Source organism: Gymnogyps californianus, chromosome 1 (assembly GCF_018139145.2).
Source record: "Gymnogyps californianus isolate 813 chromosome 1, ASM1813914v2, whole genome shotgun sequence".
In the NCBI taxonomy this organism is placed as follows: domain Eukaryota; kingdom Metazoa; phylum Chordata; class Aves; order Accipitriformes; family Cathartidae; genus Gymnogyps; species Gymnogyps californianus.
Window position 1 is genome coordinate 155,107,934 of NC_059471.1, and position 18,487 is coordinate 155,126,420.

An 18,487-nucleotide genomic window follows, 5' to 3' on the forward strand; every position below is an offset into this window, starting at 1 on the left:
GTGAGCCTTGAGGACACTTGGGAGACTGTAGCTCCTGAATGCATGACCTTCCCCTGGGATTAGAAGAAAGCCATGGGGAAAGACAAGAAAGGAGAAGAGGCCGTCTTTCTGAGGAAAAAGATAACTTTGCTGCGGGCTTTCTCGCTCCTCATCGGCAGCATGGTTGGCAGTGGCATCTTTATCTCCCCAAAAGGAGTACTGAAAAACTCCGGCAGCGTGGGTTTCTCCCTGGTTGTCTGGTTTGCCTGTGGGCTCCTCTCAATGTTTGGTGAGTGGTGAGCTTTGTCAGCCTTTGCTTAAGCACCTGGGAAGTGAGGGGAGCCAGCACATTTTTATGTATAGAAATTTGGGAGAAGAATAAACCAAAAATTCCCTGTTCCTACTGCAACAGAAACAAAGGTTTAACAAGCCGGGGGGGTCACCAGGGGTCTTTAGTTCAAATGATTCCCCCGGGGTGATTGAGAAAATCCCAGCACTTAGAGTCTGTGAATATGAAATCATGTGCAAGTCCAGGGCAGAGGAGCGACAATGACTGCAGACGGAGATAGCATGGTCTCTGCCAGGAAAGCTGGGAGAAAATGAGGGGACTCCTTCTATAATGTGGAAGGGAGATGTAGGCATCTAAAAGGCACTTGTGAGTCTGAGGGCTGTGCAGTGCTTTTCATAGACACTGTGAAAAGGGCAAGAACTGACAGTCTTAATATGCCATAAGGGATCCCCTTTCTGTTGGTGAGGATAGAGAAGCACTACAGCAGATTGCCTGGGGAGCTGCAGAGTATTCACCAGCCAGGGGAGGGTGTCTGGGTGTCTGTCAGAAAAGGTTTGGATATGTCTGATGCTGCCTTGGAGCAGGAGATGGAGCAGATCAGTTCAGCCCTGCTTTCTGTGTGTTACTCTTGGCTCGGTTTCTGGCATTTAATACCAATCTTTTCTCACAAAGGGTTGACTTTTTGATGACAGTTTCATTCTAGTTCTTCTGAAACAATGTAGCTCTTAAAGTTACAATGGATAAAACGTATGGCTTTAGTTTCCTTCATTAACTATATAAAATCACCATCTCAGAAATGCTCTAAAGATGCTGTTAGGAGAACTGCAAGATCTCTCAGCTCGGGGGAGAAATCCGATGTTTATTTCAGTGGGTGACTTTAAAGTTCTTCCTCTGTCATAACCTGGGAAAAAAAACCAAGAAAGGAGAAATACTCCATGTGGAAAAAAACACTTTGGCACTGTGACATGTGCATGCAAGTTTAGAAATCGAGACGTTCATTGTTAATATGGCAACAAATGTGGTTCTTGCTCTTAGCATATGTGTACCGATATTTCATGTTGCAGCCTATGTGTGGTTGTTTGGAGAATGATATACTTTTGCTTAAAGAAAATCTTAAAATATAATGTGAGCACAGTGTTTCTTTTAACTGAGTAGAGCAATAAATTATGTGTGTGCTGATCACATAGCCCAAGCTCTGCACTTGGAAAGGTTTCTCTCTCTGTTGCATCCTTTGATAGACTCTGCTGGAAGGGCTTTGGGAGCCTCTTTATCAAGTTATTGTATTTTGTAGCTAAATTTGTTGGTTTGTTCTTCCCTTTTATCAGCTTGATGACCTCCCCTGATCATTTCTCTGACACATTTTTTGCAGTACATTAAAAAGGCCTGCTTTCTTTTATGCATTTTTCTTTCAAGTACGGCATTTATATGAGTCCCATAGCATGAGTTCAGCAAAGCACTTAAACGCACGCTTGAAGCATGTGAAGAGACTCACTGGAATAAATGAGATGAGGTGTCTGCCTATGTTTGACACTTTGAACAGGGATTTTGCACAAACTTGCCAACAGAGAGGCAGGAAAAATTGAGGTCCTCGCCATCGGCATGACCTGAATATGGCACGATCGCCACGGGACTTGCAGGCATGGCCATATCACCACTAGGTTCCTCTGCGCTCTCCCTCCACAGCCACCCGAGCTGGGCAAAGAAGTAGATAGCACAGCTAGAGATGGTCTTACCCCACAGGGTCACATCCCAACGGCGCTCAGCCCCATTGCAAGGAGAGCTGTGCTCAAAGTAGTGAAGTGTTTTATGATTTCTTTTGGTGCACAAAGGATGTTTAACCTAGCAAGTGAATCCACTGTAGGCAGGGCTTAATATTCATACTTAGACACATTCAAATGGCATGATGAATTGCTCTGTAGAGAAAACACAGATGGGATTTTTTTGGCACAGGCGGAGGCATAAAGCTTTCTATCCATTTGCCTGCAAGTTTTAAGCTGTCTTCTCTGGTGCGCCTCTCCCAGGGTTTCTCATTGTGCCCCGGCGCAGGGGCAGGGAGGTGCAGAGGCGCTTGTCAAGGCAGGAGCAGGCAGTCCCCAGGTCTGTCGGTGCACTCGTACACGAACACGTGAGAAGAGACCGAATGAGCCTCTCATGTGGACGCTTCCCTTGCTCTGCACCGTCGGGGCCGTGTTTTCCTCCAGTGGCAGGTCTTCCCTCTCAGAGGAGATGCCCTTCCAGGTCCTCCATCCAGTGTCTTCGAAAGAAGGAAGGGGTTTATGTGAAGATGCAAGATAAGGACACAGGAACGTGGTCTGTGATCAAAAACGTGATTGAAATGACCAGTTCAGCCATGGCCTGTCGGCTGAGCTGCTGTAACTGCCTTGTAAGCACCATTTCACCAGTCTAACTGTGAGGAGAAGCGAGAACCCAAACCTCCAGGACGTTTTTCAAAGGACACCCCTTGTAGCTTAGTGCAACGTTTCTATCACACACTTTTCCACACAACTTCCATGGAAAAGTCATATCATTAACCAGAAAATGGAGAATTTCTTTCCTTCTGACAGAAAAGTCAATTACTTCAAAACTTACTTCAAAACACTGTAGCACACAAAAATACGGAAGAGCAGTTCTGCTAAACCCCTTTTTCTTCCTCTAATTTACTACTTGTTTTAAACAGATTCATTCAATCCCTGAAAAGAAGTCACACAGAAAAGAGAAAATCTGTGGGATGATTTATTCAGTGCATTTCTACCTGAACTTTTCCAGGTGCCTTGTGTTATGCAGAGCTTGGAACAAGAATCACCAAGTCTGGAGGACATTATATCTACATTTTGGAGACACTAGGGCCTCTGCCAAGTTTCTTATTCTTGTGGGCAGAGTTTTTTGCTATCAGGTAAGAGATTTTGTTTGTTTGCCTTTTGCTGGATGCTGTCACGATTTAAAAACCCAAAAGTTACGTTGCCAGGTAACAGTCTACACAGTTTGTAAAGGAACGAGTAGAAACAATCTGAACGACTTTTAAAGATTTTCAGTGATAAAAGGAAGAAGGCATAATAAGTAAATAGTTACACATGTTCAATGTGATCTGTACTTGAAGAATATCTCTCTTCTCCCCTGGCAGCTGGTATCTTCCAAGAGCCATGGTACTTTTCAGAGACTGACAATAGATGCCAGATTTATTTCAGATCTTCTGTTTTCATTGTGAAACTTTTTCAGATTCTCCTGTGGAGAACTTTCTGGATTAGCCCTGAGTTAAATAAAATTTTACAAAATTGTAAATGACTTCTTTTTTTAACTTTAACAAGAAAGCCCTCACCTCTCAATAACCTGTGTCCTTTCTGTAAACTGAGATGAATCAGGACATATGAACCATACTGCATTGCTCAGTATGATTAATCTCAACATTTGCTTTCAAGTTGGGAATTAATCTTTTTGCAGCATGTCATTTTTAAGACATTTACTGAGAAAAACCTATGAAAAAGACTCTATGGGAATTCACCATCTGCATGGGAGAGCAGGATTAAGCTGGGCGGGGAAACTTCCCCCCCTCCCAAGTTTTGTGCAGTTTTACATCATGTCATTTTTTGGCTGTCCGCAGACCACAGTTTGTGCTCGGTTTTCCCCCCAGGCCTGCCAACAGCGCTGTGGTTTCTTTGGCGTTTGGACGCTACATGCTGGAGCCGTTTTTTGCCCCCTGTGCAGCCCCTGTCTCTGCTGTGAAGCTCGTGTCTCTCCTGGGGTACTGTAAGTACTAACTTTTACGGGACTGCCGATCTCGAAGCCTCTCTGCCCCGGACCAGAGGCACTTATGGGATAACTGGGATCAGGGCCCTGTCTTACCTTCTTGGCCACCCAAAACTTCCTGATGCAAGGTGCTGGTTTGGGGCCACTATATTCTCCAAGAAGGGGAATGGGCCTCCCTGTTGACCAACTGGAGCCCTAGGTCGGGGGGATTGTGGCAAGTACGGGAGTAGAAACTCAATGTATAATTGTGCAAATGCCACCTGGGTTGAGGGTGTAAGGCTCAAGGTTTTGGGCTCCTCACCTGGTGCACCCAGCCTGTGAAGCTGTCCTGCCTGCTCTGGGCTGGTGTGTGCTGGCACAGGGACTGCTGTGAAGGGGGCTGCTGAGACGTCCCTGCAAACTCACGTTACCCCCAGGCAGGTGTGGATCACCCGACAGGAACCAGGCTCCTGCTCCATCTTAGGAGCGTAACTCAGCTCCCCCTTCAAATGCTGTACACTGGGCCCCACCTGTAATGTTTTTTGACATCTCTTACCCTGAGCATCCTCTCTATAAAGATGCAGCCTTCTCCTCAGCATCCCTAGAGCAGGGAGCGCTGCTGCTGTATTTTTTCCTGCGTGCGTCGAGCGTGGGCTACAGCTGTAGCAGTGTGGTCTCCTCTCCAGACATGGTCCTCACCCTCAATTCCTGGAGCGTCACCTGGAGTGCCCGGCTGCAGACGGCGCTCTCCATCGTCAAACTCCTGGCTCTTGCACTCATCATCGTGCCAGGGATGATGCTGCTGGCCCAGGGTAGGTGTGCTGCTGCGTGGTTGAGGGAGGGTGCTCGACATGCCCGGCTGTCATGGCTTTTATCGGTCCTTCGTGACAAGTGTGGTACTCCTTTAGCTGGCAGGAGCTTTCTCTGCCTGTGCTGGATGTGAATTAGCTGGGAGCTGAGACCAGGGTAGTCGGCACTAAGCTGCATCATTGCACTGGGCTGATACACCTGGCTCAGCTGTGCTTTCTCCAAAACTGAGCGAGCCTCAGTGCCTGAGGCAGTGTGAGCCTACCCAGGGTCATACAGACACCTTCTTTGCAGACGGTCTTTCTTTGGTGTCAGACTTGCCTGTTTTCAGCGTGGCTCAAAATCCTTCCAAAGGAGCACAAATTTGATGGACATCAGGGATGTGTGACAGCATCCCGTGGTGATCCGAGCCAGTCACAGCTGTGTAATGAGTTACCAGCCCTCAGCTGAGCCCTGGTAACTGCACCTCTAACCTTTCTGTGGCTTAAGCTAATGTTTTTTACCTCCTAATTGAGATGGGCAGTAACTTCGTAAACTTACAATGGACTTGCGCTGGATTGCACACTCACATCCAGAGTGGGGAAAAAAACCCCCTATCAGTAGTATCTTCTGGGAATGATACAAGAGTATTGGCTTTAATCCAAGCCTCAGTTTATAGAAAAGCCCAAGGCATTCCCACTCAAGGGATGAAGCCTGCTCCCTCTTCACGCTATTACCTTCCTCTGCAGAGAAAACAACACAAGCAGTAGGCTCCATGTTCATGTTTCTTTCTGATGTCTGGAGCTGGCTCCTTTGAATATGCAAAGATCCACTCGGGCTGGCAGCACTTCTGAACTGAAGGACTGCCCTGCAGCTAGAAATCCTGAGCCATTATTGTTAGGAATGCCTTCAAATGACAATCTGGAGCCCTGGCACCTGTCCTCCGGCGAGGAGGATAAGTGCTGGTGACATCTGGAGGGAGAATTCACCAAGAGACCCCAGTATGACAGGTTGTATTTAATATGACTCATGGGGGACTGTAAATCACTCATTAATGTATTGCAGACAATAAATCCTTTTTATGCACCATCACTTACCAGCAATCATTTTAGAACATAAAAAGACTACCCTGATAGGCCCACTCCCATATTTTTGTTTACTTTTCTTCAAATTTATTCTCTTTTTGACTTGTTTTTTGTACTTAAAAATCAGTTTTATGCTTTTAAATCAGTTTGCCTGATTCCCCTGCCTTGTTCTACTTTTTTTGGTTACACTCTTGTCCTTTCCTCTGCCAATACCTTCCTTTTGGCTCAGGTTTGCTTTAGAGACTTGCTGGGCCAGTGTTTCAAACTCATATGCCCAAATCTTGTCACAATGCTTCTTGCAGAGGCACCTCCATAGAAGTGGCCTGACTTTCTCCATGTGCTCCGTGCCATTTCATCCCTTTCCTGGTGAAGCCCAACTAGGCAAGCTCCGCACCTTTTACTTTTAAAGAGACTTTGATATGGAGAACTGAATATAGATGTGGAACCAAACCTTGGGCCACCTGGATTTGAAAATGTTGGAAATACAACTCCTTTTGACTGTGTTTTTTATTGGTCTTCCTTTGAATGAGATGCCATTAGCTGTTTCTTCCTTCCCTAGGTTTTTTTGGAGTTTGATAAAATACGGTTCATATCCAAAATCCTGACTTTCATTTTGTTTGTTTGTTTATTTGGTTTTTTTGTTGTTGTTATTTCAAGCAGAGAACTTTCAGGAAAATTGCGGGAGCTGGTAAAACAGGATCTCTGTCTGAGCCACCTCCACTTTTTTGATTTTATTTGCTTTGCCCTCTGTGTCCTCAGTTCCTCCTCCTGCGGGCGAGCTGCCGTGGCTGGCAGGGGTGGCGGGCAGGGAGTGTGCCCGGAGCAGGGGGCCAGGCTGGCAGTCCCCGCTCCCTGCTCCCGCTCCCTCCTCCGCCCCAGTTCCCATGCTCCGGCCAGCGTGCGGCTGGGGTCAGTGCTCCGGCAGCGGAATCGGGAGGGAGCACAGTGAGAGCTGAATTAGCCACCTCGCTGGCGGCACCACATCAAAGAGGAATGTGGATCCAGCTGCTTAGGGGGCTGGGGTGGGGGGAAGAGGGGGGTCAACCCGGTGAATTAATTTTGGGCCTAAAGAAAGGACAGGATGTCGTGGTTTAACCCCAGCTGGCAGCTAAGCACCACGCAGCCGCTCGCTCACTGCCCCCCACCCCTGGGATGGGGGAGAGAATCAGGAAAAAAAAAACCTCGTGAGTTGAGATAAAGACAGTTTAATAGGACAGAAAGGAATGAAAAACAATGATAACAATAATAATATGACAATAGCAATACTAAAAGAATTAAACTATACAAAGCAAGTGGTGCACAATGCAATTGCTCACCACTCGTTGACCGATGCCCAGTTAGTTCCCAAGCCACGATCCCCTTCCCAGCCAGCTCCCCCAATTTATATACTGGGCATGATGTCATATGGTATGGAATAGCTCTTTGGCCAGTTCGGGTCAGCTGTCCTGGTGATGTCCCCTCCCAGCTTCTTGTGCCCCTCCAGCCTTCTTGCTAGCTGGGCATGAGAAGCTGAAAAATCCTTGACTTAGTATAAACACTACTTAGCAACAACTAAAAACATCAGTGTGTTATCAACGTTATTTTCCTACTAAATCCAAAACACAGCACTATACCAGCTACTAGGAAGAAAATTAACTCTATCCTAGCCGAAACCAGGACACAGGACAACTTGGGTCCTCTCATCTCCACGATTTCCCGTTCCCATAGCAGGCTCTGTCTGAAACAGAACCAGCTGCTGCTGTTGCCCTTCCTGAAATGTCTCCCGTAGCTGGACAGGGGACGGATTTGTTCTGTTGCTGTTTGTGAAGTAAACACGTCAGCACAGCACTCCAAATGAAAGCAATGAAACAAATCTGAATACCTGGCTCCAAGGAAGTCACGAACACTCTTCCCAGGTCTGGGCAAGAGATACAAGGGGTGTTATCCCACGGGAAGGAAGTCCGTCTCTGACGTTTCCCTGCTCTGTCCCCGTTGTTCATCTCTTCTGCAGGCCACACTGAAAACTTCCAGGACGCTTTTGACAGACAGTCGCTGGTTTTGGATAAGCTGCCCCTGGCTTTTTACGCAGGCATGTTCGCATATTCAGGCTGGTAGGTGTAACGGGAGGGCGCTTCATGGGCGGCAGACTGGTGTCCAGGACATGGCTCAAACTCTCTCCCTGTCTCTTCCCACTGTGCAGGTTTCAGACCAGCTTTGTGCGTGAAGAGTTGGTCAGACCTGAACGGTAAGGCTGGGAAGAAGTCGTCTTGGGTTACCAGCCTCTGGGGTACCGTGGCTTTCCCAAACGCAGTATGGGAGGAAATAAGTTTGTGGGTTCACCTAACCAACGCCAGCTGCAATCTGCAGTAATACTGTGCATAACAAGGGGTAACAGCTTGTTCTTTATGTGTGTCTCTTCCGCTTTCTTGTAGAAATATCCCCCTGGCTGTCATCGTGTCCGTGATCACAGTAATTGTGGGGTACATGCTCACCAACGTCTCCTATTACACAGTCCTGGGAACGCAAGACGTTCTGGCTTCTCCTGCTGTGGCTGTGGTGAGTCGTCACCCCTACCGTTATCCTTCTTCAGCATGGTCAGCTTATGCTGAAGGGGTGGTCGTGGCAAGTGTTTTGGAGGTGGTTTTCCTATAAAATGCTTTATTGCTTTGTCATTTCTCTGGATTATTGGGCAACAGTAATTTCTTCTAGTCTTGCCTAAAAGATAATGAAAAGTAACCTGCAGATGACAGTAGAAAAGGCAAGGTTTATGAGTTATACTTTACTCCTTTGATGAAGGAAGTTTTCTTTCTTTTGAATCTGATGTTGTCTAGAGATCACCACATGTTCCTAAAGTCATGCTTGCTTTTCCTCCAGAGCTTTGTGCAGCGAGCCTTCCAAAGCCTGATCTCTGTGGTCCCTGTCCTTGTCGCACTGTCCTGCTTTGGAACCATGAATGGAGGAATCTTCACGTTTTCAAGGTCACGTCCCTAAGAATTTATTACTCTTTTGGCTTACTGAATCGGAGGGAAGCACCAGCGACCTGTGCAACTGCCCACCCATGCGATGGCATTTTAGCCACTCTTGTGGGACAAATAAGGCCTTTGACTCCCAGGATGTCAACTACAGGATGATCCCTGTTGGCTAAGAGTCTACCCTTTCTATTTCTGGCCAGGTCCAGACTTTGGTATCTGGGGCTGGTCACAAACAAAGATTTTTATCTTCTCCCCCCACTCTGCAGTTTAAATCCCGAGTTTAAAGTTGAAATGTCAATGTTTCTGGTGAACTAGAGGCTTTGTTGATGTTGGCAGCTGCTCAGTGAGACCGAGTCTTCTTTCGCTGGGTTCACCCAGCTGCTCTGCTGCAGGGCACAGGGTCCCTCTGTTGTGAGGATCTCTGGCCAAAGGCAAACTGTCCCTTGAGGACTTTGCTTTGAGGTCAGTGAAATGTTATCGGGGATGGGCTATTCCTAAAGCAATAGTCGAGGCTCAACAAATCCTGTTGTAGCAATAAGAAAAGCTTTGTTCCATGGAAAAATTATGTTGCCAGCTTTACTGGCTACTACGCTGCGTGTCCTTCTGGGAGCCTTGAAATTGGAGAGGAGGGCAGAGCTCACGGAGAAGCACATCATGCTGGTCCCGAGGAGCTGAGCGAACTCTCTGGAGCCGGTTCTGTTTCACAGCTTTGATTGCAAAAGGAAAAATCAGTTGATATGAAAGGGATGTTTCATAGCACGAAAGCTAGTGAGTTATTTGATCCACTACTCTGAAGTCCTGTATTAAATACAGGTGCGGAGAATCCTCCCTGTTAGCTCCTCTAGATAGTGGTTTTCTTTGAAGATGAGAAGTCCCTGGACAGCACAGAGATTCTGTGTGTCCCTATCGCCTTTCTCTCCGCCATCCTGGCACCATTAACATAATCACTGCAGAAAGGCCATATAAACAGCGATGGGGCCTCCCTGGCTGCTGGCCAGCCACACCCCTGCAAAACCACAGAGACAGCAATAAAACCAGTTTTACACTCATGCCCCAGCTGCTCTGGGCCCTGCTCCAGCCCAGCTGATGCTCTGGCATGGTTTGTTTGTGGATATTAAATCTATAAAATTCGATGCAATGCTTTCTCCCTAATTGCCCTTTCATGAGTCAAAGGAGGGATGGAGGCAAGGAGCTCTCTGTTGTCATTTTGTAGCTGGTCTTGTGTGTAGCTGGCCTCCTGGCAGGATGCCAAACTATGTTTTCCAATGGCTGGCCAGAGGATTGAAAATCCTCTGTTATTTGAGGAAATTGCACTTTATTTTTATATATATATATATATATATATATATAAAAAATTATAGGCATCAAGACTGACAATCCTCTTTCATAAACTCACCAGCCTCTTATAAAGAATTGAAGTTTATGACCCCTCCACTTCCTACTGGAAAGATTAACCCCTTCTCTGATGGCAAGAAACGTTCTTGCTTCTGTTTCCAGCTTGAATGCATTCATGGTCACTTTGGACTTGCTCAAAGGTCTCTGCTATCGGGCCACCCAAGGGGATGCTGCCAGTGGTCCTGCTGGTGGGCTCTGCGCTGCGTTGAACTAACTGGTCCTGGGAGAACTATGGGAATTCCACACTGGATTTTTCTTCCAAATGCCCAAAAAGTGCGGCTAACGGCAGAACTGTGGCCTTGAATAGCAGACCTGTGCTGGGGGGCGGCGTGCCTTGTGGCCTCAGGTCAGTCCAGCGACTGATCTTCTCATTTCAAGTCTAGATGCGGGATGCTAATGCATAGGGCTCCCTGTCTTTTCCTAGGACTCTGTTTGTGGCTTCCAGGGAAGGACAGTGGCCTCCTCTCTTCTCCATGATCCACATTCGAAGGCATACACCCCTTCCTGCTGTCATGTTAATGGTAAGGAGATCTGGCTGTGTGACATGCCCTGTTCTTGTAGTCTTGGCTTTCTTGCAAAGCCTGGAGAAGCTGAGGAGTTTTAAAGGGTGTTGAGACACTAAGTCACCCTCCAAAAAATAAAGAAGGTGGAATACTGGAAATGGCTGCAAAGTATTAAGTCCCCTTGTGCCAGCAGTGGTATCCAAACCCACGACCTGGAAGTCCCTGCCTTATAGCCTTGGACACATTTTTTAAAAGTACTGTCACTACCATCTGCCACAGTTGCTGCTTGATATTGTCCTATGAAAACACCTCTGCCAGGCTTTGGCTGTTTGGAATACTGAAATTCCCAGGTGTGGTGGAAATGCAGGGAATGAACGTTTGCAGAGATGCTCTCAGTTTTGGTTTGTTTGTTTTCCGGCAATGGTCCAGCTCCATCCTTACTGTGCTGCAGTGCCTCTTGCAGCTTGGCTGACCTGCTAAAAACTTAGCAGGTATCTTTGTAGGTAGCCTTTGTACCGGCAGCCCAGGCTTTTGGATCATGCGTGTTTTAATTGCCCTGCCTAGGACTTAAAGCATCAAGGATGCTGTTGATCTCGAAAGGATTGCTCCTTTCTGTAGCACATCATAATAGTGCATTTAGGCCTTTTGCCTTCAATCTGTGACACTGTTTTGTAAAGCTCTCTGACCTCTGAAATGTTGGGGCTGTGAAGAAGCTGCCTGTGGTTGCAGGGGGGCTGGAGGAGGTGATCCATATTACCCTTTCTAGTCCGAGGACTGTAGTAAGGCTTTAATGACTATATTTCATCTTCACAATGCTCAGTTCCCTTTGGTTACTGCCATGGTGTGTATCGGAGATATCTACCATCTAATGAACTTCTTCAGCTTTTCCCGATGGCTCTTCATAGGATTAGCCACCCTCGGGCTCATTGTCCATCGCCACCGTCACCCGGAGCTGCACAGCCCATTCAAGGTAAGGCATGGCATGTACCTAACAGCCAGCAATGCGCAGGCTTGTCATTTCTCTCTCTTATTTGCTAATAATTAGTGCATTACATGGTCATGGTTGCCTTTAGGCTCTAAGGTGTCTCAGTCCCTATTGCTCAATAAGGCATGTGGGGAGCTCCTGAAATTGGTTGATGTGCCCAAAGAGCCAGATGTAGGTAAATCCTATAAAGCCAGTTCTACATGGTGTCACCAGTCGCATCTGTACGATGGCAGCCTGCTCCAGGGGACAAAGTTTCAGGCTGGGAACTGGGAGATGTGCAGAAGGCAGTTCCCACACTCATCTCTCGTGAGCTGCAAGGAGGTACCCTTGCCTGGATGTTATTTCAGTGGTAGGTAAGTCTCAGCTCTAGCTGAGAAGCAGGAAGGTGTCAGGCTTGGGGGAAAAGAGCATGGCCGGAGCGATCCTGGGAGCAAACCCGACTTAAGGGGAATCATCTGCTGGCACAAAAATATTGTATAGTGTAAAGCAGCTTGTGTGCAACTATTGCTGCCGCAGGCCCTGAGGATGTGCACCGCGTGTACATTTGTACCACAAAGTGAAGGACGCCTTGTCTTCCCGTGCCTTTCCCTAACCTCCAGCTGGGCCCCTCCGGTGGCCCTTCTCACGCTGCTGAGTGCTGGGATCCTCCTCGTGTTGGTGAGGGATGCTGGAGTTGGTGCTGGAGCAGCTTTCTTGTGCTCAGGGCACCGTTCCCGCTGCCAGATCTCGTGCAGAAGGTGTTTGGCCAGGGCGGTGCTCAAGGCATGCACAGCTTGTTCCTGTCTCCGGTCACGCCTGTACGGTGCCTCCAGCCAGCTCCTGGGGAGGAGAGGAGACCTCCGAGGCCACAGGCACCAGGCAATCAGCGAGAAGCTCAGGGGACAGAAACGCTTCCCAGGGCTCCTCCCTGAGCCGCACAAGGCCTGATGAGAAGTTTGGGGTGATTTTTCTTCCTGGTCTTTGCTGGAGACAGAGTGTTTAGCAGAGACCTTGAAGCTTCCCAGTTTGTTGGCTGGCTGCTCTCGTGTACTCATCCAGAACCAAATTTTAAATAAGCTTTCTCTTTTTCTTTTAAACCACACTTCTCAGGGGAAGTTCATTAGTGGATAGCACTGGTGATGTTTTGAGTTGCTGAGATTTTCACCCATTTTGTTTTAGACAGAGATTTAGGCTTTTAACGGTTCCTAAAGGCAGATTCAGTGAGGGCGGGAGATGCTGGTCTTTTGGTCAGTTTGGTTGATTCCCCCCCCCCCTAGTTTTTATAACCACTTGAAACCCAAAGCCCAGTTACCTGCAAGAGGGAAGGACTGCGTGCCGGTGGTGTGGGCATGTGCTGCGCTCTAGTGGCCAGATACAGGTCGTCTTCTGCCACTAGCTTACAGAGAACAAATCATAAAATAATGTCATTGTGCTGGTACTTCTTCTCCCCTGTAGCATTTTGAGTTAAAAATGGTGAGGAAACACCTGTAAGAGGAGGAAGCAGTCCTCTCACACACCTCTCAGGCAGATGGGCAGCGTGAGTGCGTGCATGTAGGAGAGGCTGGCAGGGGATGCTCCGGCTGGAAGGACAGCAAGAGCTCATAAGTTTGGTGGCTGGATGGCTGCCACCGCTAGAGCAACTGATCTCCTCCAGCTCGGCATGGTCAGCGCCAAAATAGGATCTCCATTACCGGAAAAGAGATTGTCACCCTAGATGAGATCAGCAGCTCCTTCATTCTGTCAGCAATGGCGAGGAGTAACTTGGCTGAGGTTGGATCGAAAGACTGAGGGAACGTTTCACAGTTGTATTATTTATTGCAGTCTTCCGATTTACTCTCCGAACAACCCAGATGAATTGGCTCACCCAACAGGGTAAGGCTGAAGTGCTGACTGCTGCTTTGGTCTTTCATCAGGGTGTCATTGACACTCATGTTCTTGATGCAGGTGCTATGGAGATAGGGAGTCTGGTTTATCCCGTTTTGGTCACTGTAAGTCTCGGGCAAGCTGGAGGCAGGTCAAAATGAGTCACGAGTGTTATAACCAAAGAACGGTTTGATTCAAAGTGCTGCTTCTACTCTTGGCTTCAGATTTTCCACCAGCAGTTGCCACAGGTGGCAAGTAGGTACGTCTGCATGTGCATGCATAGGAGCTATACATTCAGAGAGCAGTGGGGTATAGGTGACTTCTCCCCCTGCTTGGCTTCCAGTTGCAAGTGAGGTTTATATTTTGATGCACGTGAATATAGGAGGCATGCACCTCACAGGGCACACTGGGCTCTGAAGGTGGCATGAGTCAATTTTTCTTCTATGCATCCTACTCGTTTGCAACTGATTGTACTGAAACAGTGTGCAGGACAGCTATATGATTTTTCTCATCTTCTTTAAGATGGAGAATTGAATACAGCGTGTGCTGGCACATATGGAGGCTGATTTGCTGCAGCCATCAGTTTTGCCTTAGAATCTTCTGTGCTCTTTTCCCCAGGTTCCCCTGTTCGTTCCTGTCTCTTTTACCATCATCTGCCTCTTCACAGTGGCAATGTCTTTCTACTCAGACCCTGTGAACATTAGCATCGGATGCACCATGGTTTTAAGTGGTTTTCCAGTCTACTACCTCATAATCCATAGGCAAATGTCAAGTCGTTGCCGTAGCCCGTTTTGTAAGTATGCGTTTGTGTTTCAGTATTGTGGACCTAAACAGGCTCAGGGGTGGGGATGTCGGTTTGTTCCCAGGGCTCATCTCTAACGCAAATTGCTCCATGACCAGCAGACCTCATGAAACCTAAATCACGACCCCTGCCACCCCTTCAATGGCTTTCCCAAGACACAGCCGCCGCAGCCGAAGAGACAAGGGGTAGGCTGTGCTGCGGGTGGTTGGCAGCCAGGCACGGGCTGTGTCTGTCTGGCTTGTGAATATACTGATAAGCCAGCTCGATGTTTTGTTTTAGAAAAAGACAGGGCTGAGGTCTTCCAACAGGGGGAACCGAGAGGGTCGCTTTCGCACCCCAGCCCTGGTTTCTACTAAACTTTGTCATATCTTTGGGATCACCACCTCTCGGTCAAATTTGGCTGACACTGAGCAACAAGATCAAAAGTTAGGATGGAGAGACTGACAGGCAGACACTGCAACCTCGTGTACAAGCATACTTGCTGAAAGGCTGGGGAGAGGACTGCTAGGAGAAGATGGTGCTGCCTGAGGGCTGTCTGTTTGGTGAAGAGGCCAGGATGGTTTTGGGCACAGATGTGGGTGTGTAAATGAAATACATCTCCACTCCATGCAATGTCTAGCACAGATTTCCTTTCGATGTAGCCCTGGTGGCACAATGATTTTCTCAGAAGCAAGAGCCCAGTTTTGAGTTTCATTTATAATTTCAGTTATGAATCTTGTTTTCTTTTGGTTGGATGTTGGGCTGAGGCGTATCGGTAACCGCTGAATAGAAGAAAACATACAGCAAGAAAGGAAACAGATACAGTGATCTGCTAACATAAAGTGCTCCAGCCATAAGTGCTGATGCTCTGATTTTCAGCCATATCTCAAGATTTCCTCCGGACTAAACTTTCTTTCTTTTTTTCCCCCTTTCAGATTATCTTACACACAAACTACAGTTACTGCTGGAAGTAGTCCAACAAGAAATCAAGACTTACTGAGAAAACCATCAGAACTCACAGGAGAAGATAAAATCTACTTACTCTGTTTCTGATACCTTTGATTCTACCAAAAGCAGGCCATGCTCTTATTCTTTTAATTACTGCAAATGAGGATGAGCCTGAGCCAAAACCTTGCTGCAAGTGTTTCTAAGCTTGCCAATCGGGATGAGTGTGTCACATCTGTTTCTGCTCTTTCCTTTTTTTAGCAGAACAATCTAGTTCTCTGAAATGAGCTTGTTTTGCCTGCAGTGTCTTCGAAACCAAGATCCTAATTTTGCAGCCTAGCCCAGTCCTCAGTAAAACTGCGTGTGTGTGTGTATATATATACACACACTATTTTTTCATTTCCTAACTTGGCAAACAGAGGAAGGGAGCATGTTGCAGAACTTAGAGTCCAATACATGGAAGCCAAATGCAGGTTTCAAACTGAAGCGCTGTAGTAGCCATGCTGTGGGCAAGCATTATGAAGGGAAATGGGTGGGGAGAGCAAATTAGAAATAAGGTAGATGAATTGGAAAAGAGGAGGCAGGGGGATAAAACTTCATTCACCAGGAAGTGCAGATTCAGGTTAATGAGAAGATATTTGAAAACCCTTTGAACTTCAAATATTAACAAAGTAAGGTCAGAATGTTTTGCTTTGATTATTGTATAAGCAGAATAAGTTTATTTTGCTTTGAAATAATATTTCAATTTTGAATTTTATTTTTCTGAAATGGCGTTTCAAAATGTACAAACACATTAAAAAAATCAGCTAAATATCAACAAGAATATGGCAAAATAGATCCCGATCCCTCCCCCAACTCCCCAGCCCCACTCCTTACCTGGTACTACCAGTGAAGTTGAAAATTCAAATTTTGGCCCAACTCCAGTGAAATACAATTACTCCTTTAGTTAGACAAGACCACTGATGAGACTTGGGCAGATTCCTGAATAAGTGCATCTTTTGGTGCTGTAAGAAGACATGAAAGACTTCATGTCAGAGCTTTAACTTTAAATCTGCGGTCAAATGACTTGCTGGATCGATATGTAAACGCTCATTTGAACTGTTGACATAAGAAAGGTTTCCATTATTGGATTACTTTCATTTACATTATTAATGTGGCAATGTTATGTCCAGATAAAACAGCAATTAGCTATTTCCAATCATTTAATTGTTAATCTTTTCCTAAAAGACAGGAAGTATTATGCTGAGACTCCTCTAATGACCACTGGAGAGAGCAACAGCAGAACATGGAGCATTTTTAATCTTTTATATCAAGCATTTATGTACTTAGAGTAAAACCAAAGTACCATTTACAAACCCAATATAATCTACCGAAACTTGTAAAATTCACCATCAAGATTTGGAAATAAATAAGTTGGGGTTTTTTTCCCAAGGCAATTAAGAATTATTATTCTTGTTATGACTGCTTCCCATTCCTGTCTCAAATTAAGCTGGGATAGCAGCAGTGTGGTTGCAGGGCTCATTTCCCCCCTCCCCTCCTGCAGTTTAATTTACAAGCTGCTGGACATTGTCCAACAGGAAATCCAGTCTTACTGGGAAAAGCATCACAACCTACAGGAGAAGGTACTTTAAACGATAGCGTGGCTTTAAATGATAGTGTGGTTTCAAGTGAGATCTGGGAATGTTTCCAGGCTCCCAGACACGGGTTGGTCCCACCTCGCGCCAGGCTTTGCTGAAGCTGAACCCCCTGGCACACCTTCCCACAGCACCCCGCGGTTGGGCCCCGGTGTGGGTGGCTGGGGAACCAACCTGCAGAAGACCTTGCAGAACCAGGTGAGCCCATCACCCCAACATACCCTTAGGTATTGGTTTGGGGGATTTTCCACATCTTGAGATAGAAGCATGAGGCGCTGCCAGCCTGGTCCCGTGCTGCAGGACCCCTGTGAGCACAGTGTGCCCACGCTGTAGCATGAATACTCACGTGTCAAACCTTGGAGTGGTCTGAAATTGCAACAGAGCTGCTGTGTGTCTGCAGAGAGACATATAGGAAGGGTGAAAGATAACTTTTTTTGTCCATTTCTTCTGAAGAGAAAAAGGGAACAAGAATTGAAATTCCTGGCGGGAAAATAAGTACCTACCTGCTGGACCATGGTTTATTTATACATGATAAATCATTTGACATATGCAGGGAAACCACACTTGGGTGCCTCTGCTGACTGTGCGGGAATATGATCTTGCAGGGCTATATATAGGATGTCTGCTCCAAGACCTGTCAGATACTGGAAATGCGGACAGATATAGTACCACGGTTACATTGACAGTTAGGAATCAGAGATTCAACAGCTCCATGGATGACATCATTGCAATTAAAAGTGATAAAAATTTAAAAAATTATGTTCAGAAGGTATCAGTTTACAGTGAGCTCAAGTTTCCAGTTTGTGGTGAGTTGTTTGTTTTTAGAGAGGATGGTATGCTGCTCCCAGCAAAGCTACATAAACATTTTCTACCAAGCCAGAATGTTTTTCCTAGAGCTGATATCTCATGCCTACTGAAGCTCTTGGCTTCAGTTCAGAAGAGTATTTTACTAGAGAATTCACATATGCAAAAATGAACCTGTGGGACCTGATCCTATAAATCTCATCAGTCAAAGGGAAGCATAAAAGTTGTGCAACTGTGGAGATGAGAGCCAGATACTATATGGGAGGTCAAAAGCCAGTTAAGAAAGGCCAGACGGGGAAGAAACAAAGTTCAACTTCATAATCACATTTGTGCTGTTTTGTTTTGTTTTGTTTTTTTTAATACTACGTCTATAAAATGCACTCAGCGTGCAGCCTTTCCAGAAACTAAAACAGAGATTTATGTGTTTCAGCCTCTACTGATCTGGTCTGACTAGATCATCAGGAAATAAAAATGTTCTGGGCAATTCAACTTAACGTAATTTGTGTAACAAAAAAGAAACAAAAAAAAAGTTTGCATCTGAACAAGTTTATGTGGTTAGTACTACTTGACCTGTCATTAAGCTTTATGCTTTAGAGCTCTGCTGGGAAACGCTGTCAGCCTTTTAGATGGAAAGGCTGGAGGTCAGACTGGAAAGCTCCTAACCCTTCTCTGATTTCTGTGAGGAAGAACAGAGCAGAGGCTCAGACTTCAAGCTATGGGAATACAAATACTCGGGACAGCGCTGAGCTCTGCGTGGGCTGACTGAGCCTGCCCCGCAGGGCTCT

The 18,487-nt window shown here is 46.5% G+C and overlaps 1 protein-coding gene across 1 annotated transcript in view; it reads left to right on the forward strand.

Moving 5' to 3' along the window:
• Positions 1-18,487, forward strand: part of LOC127017057 (cystine/glutamate transporter-like) — a 22,188-nt gene continuing 3,701 nt past the window's right edge. The window contains exons 1-11 of the mRNA XM_050897940.1: positions 1-268; positions 3,035-3,161; positions 3,897-4,012; positions 4,678-4,803; positions 7,853-7,952; positions 8,042-8,086; positions 8,274-8,397; positions 8,716-8,819; positions 10,633-10,729; positions 11,532-11,681; positions 14,157-14,335. Coding sequence (XP_050753897.1) covers positions 73-268; positions 3,035-3,161; positions 3,897-4,012; positions 4,678-4,803; positions 7,853-7,952; positions 8,042-8,086; positions 8,274-8,397; positions 8,716-8,819; positions 10,633-10,729; positions 11,532-11,681; positions 14,157-14,335 — 1,364 coding nt within the window. The 5' untranslated portion in view covers positions 1-72. The remainder of the gene's footprint in view (positions 269-3,034; positions 3,162-3,896; positions 4,013-4,677; positions 4,804-7,852; positions 7,953-8,041; positions 8,087-8,273; positions 8,398-8,715; positions 8,820-10,632; positions 10,730-11,531; positions 11,682-14,156; positions 14,336-18,487) is intronic.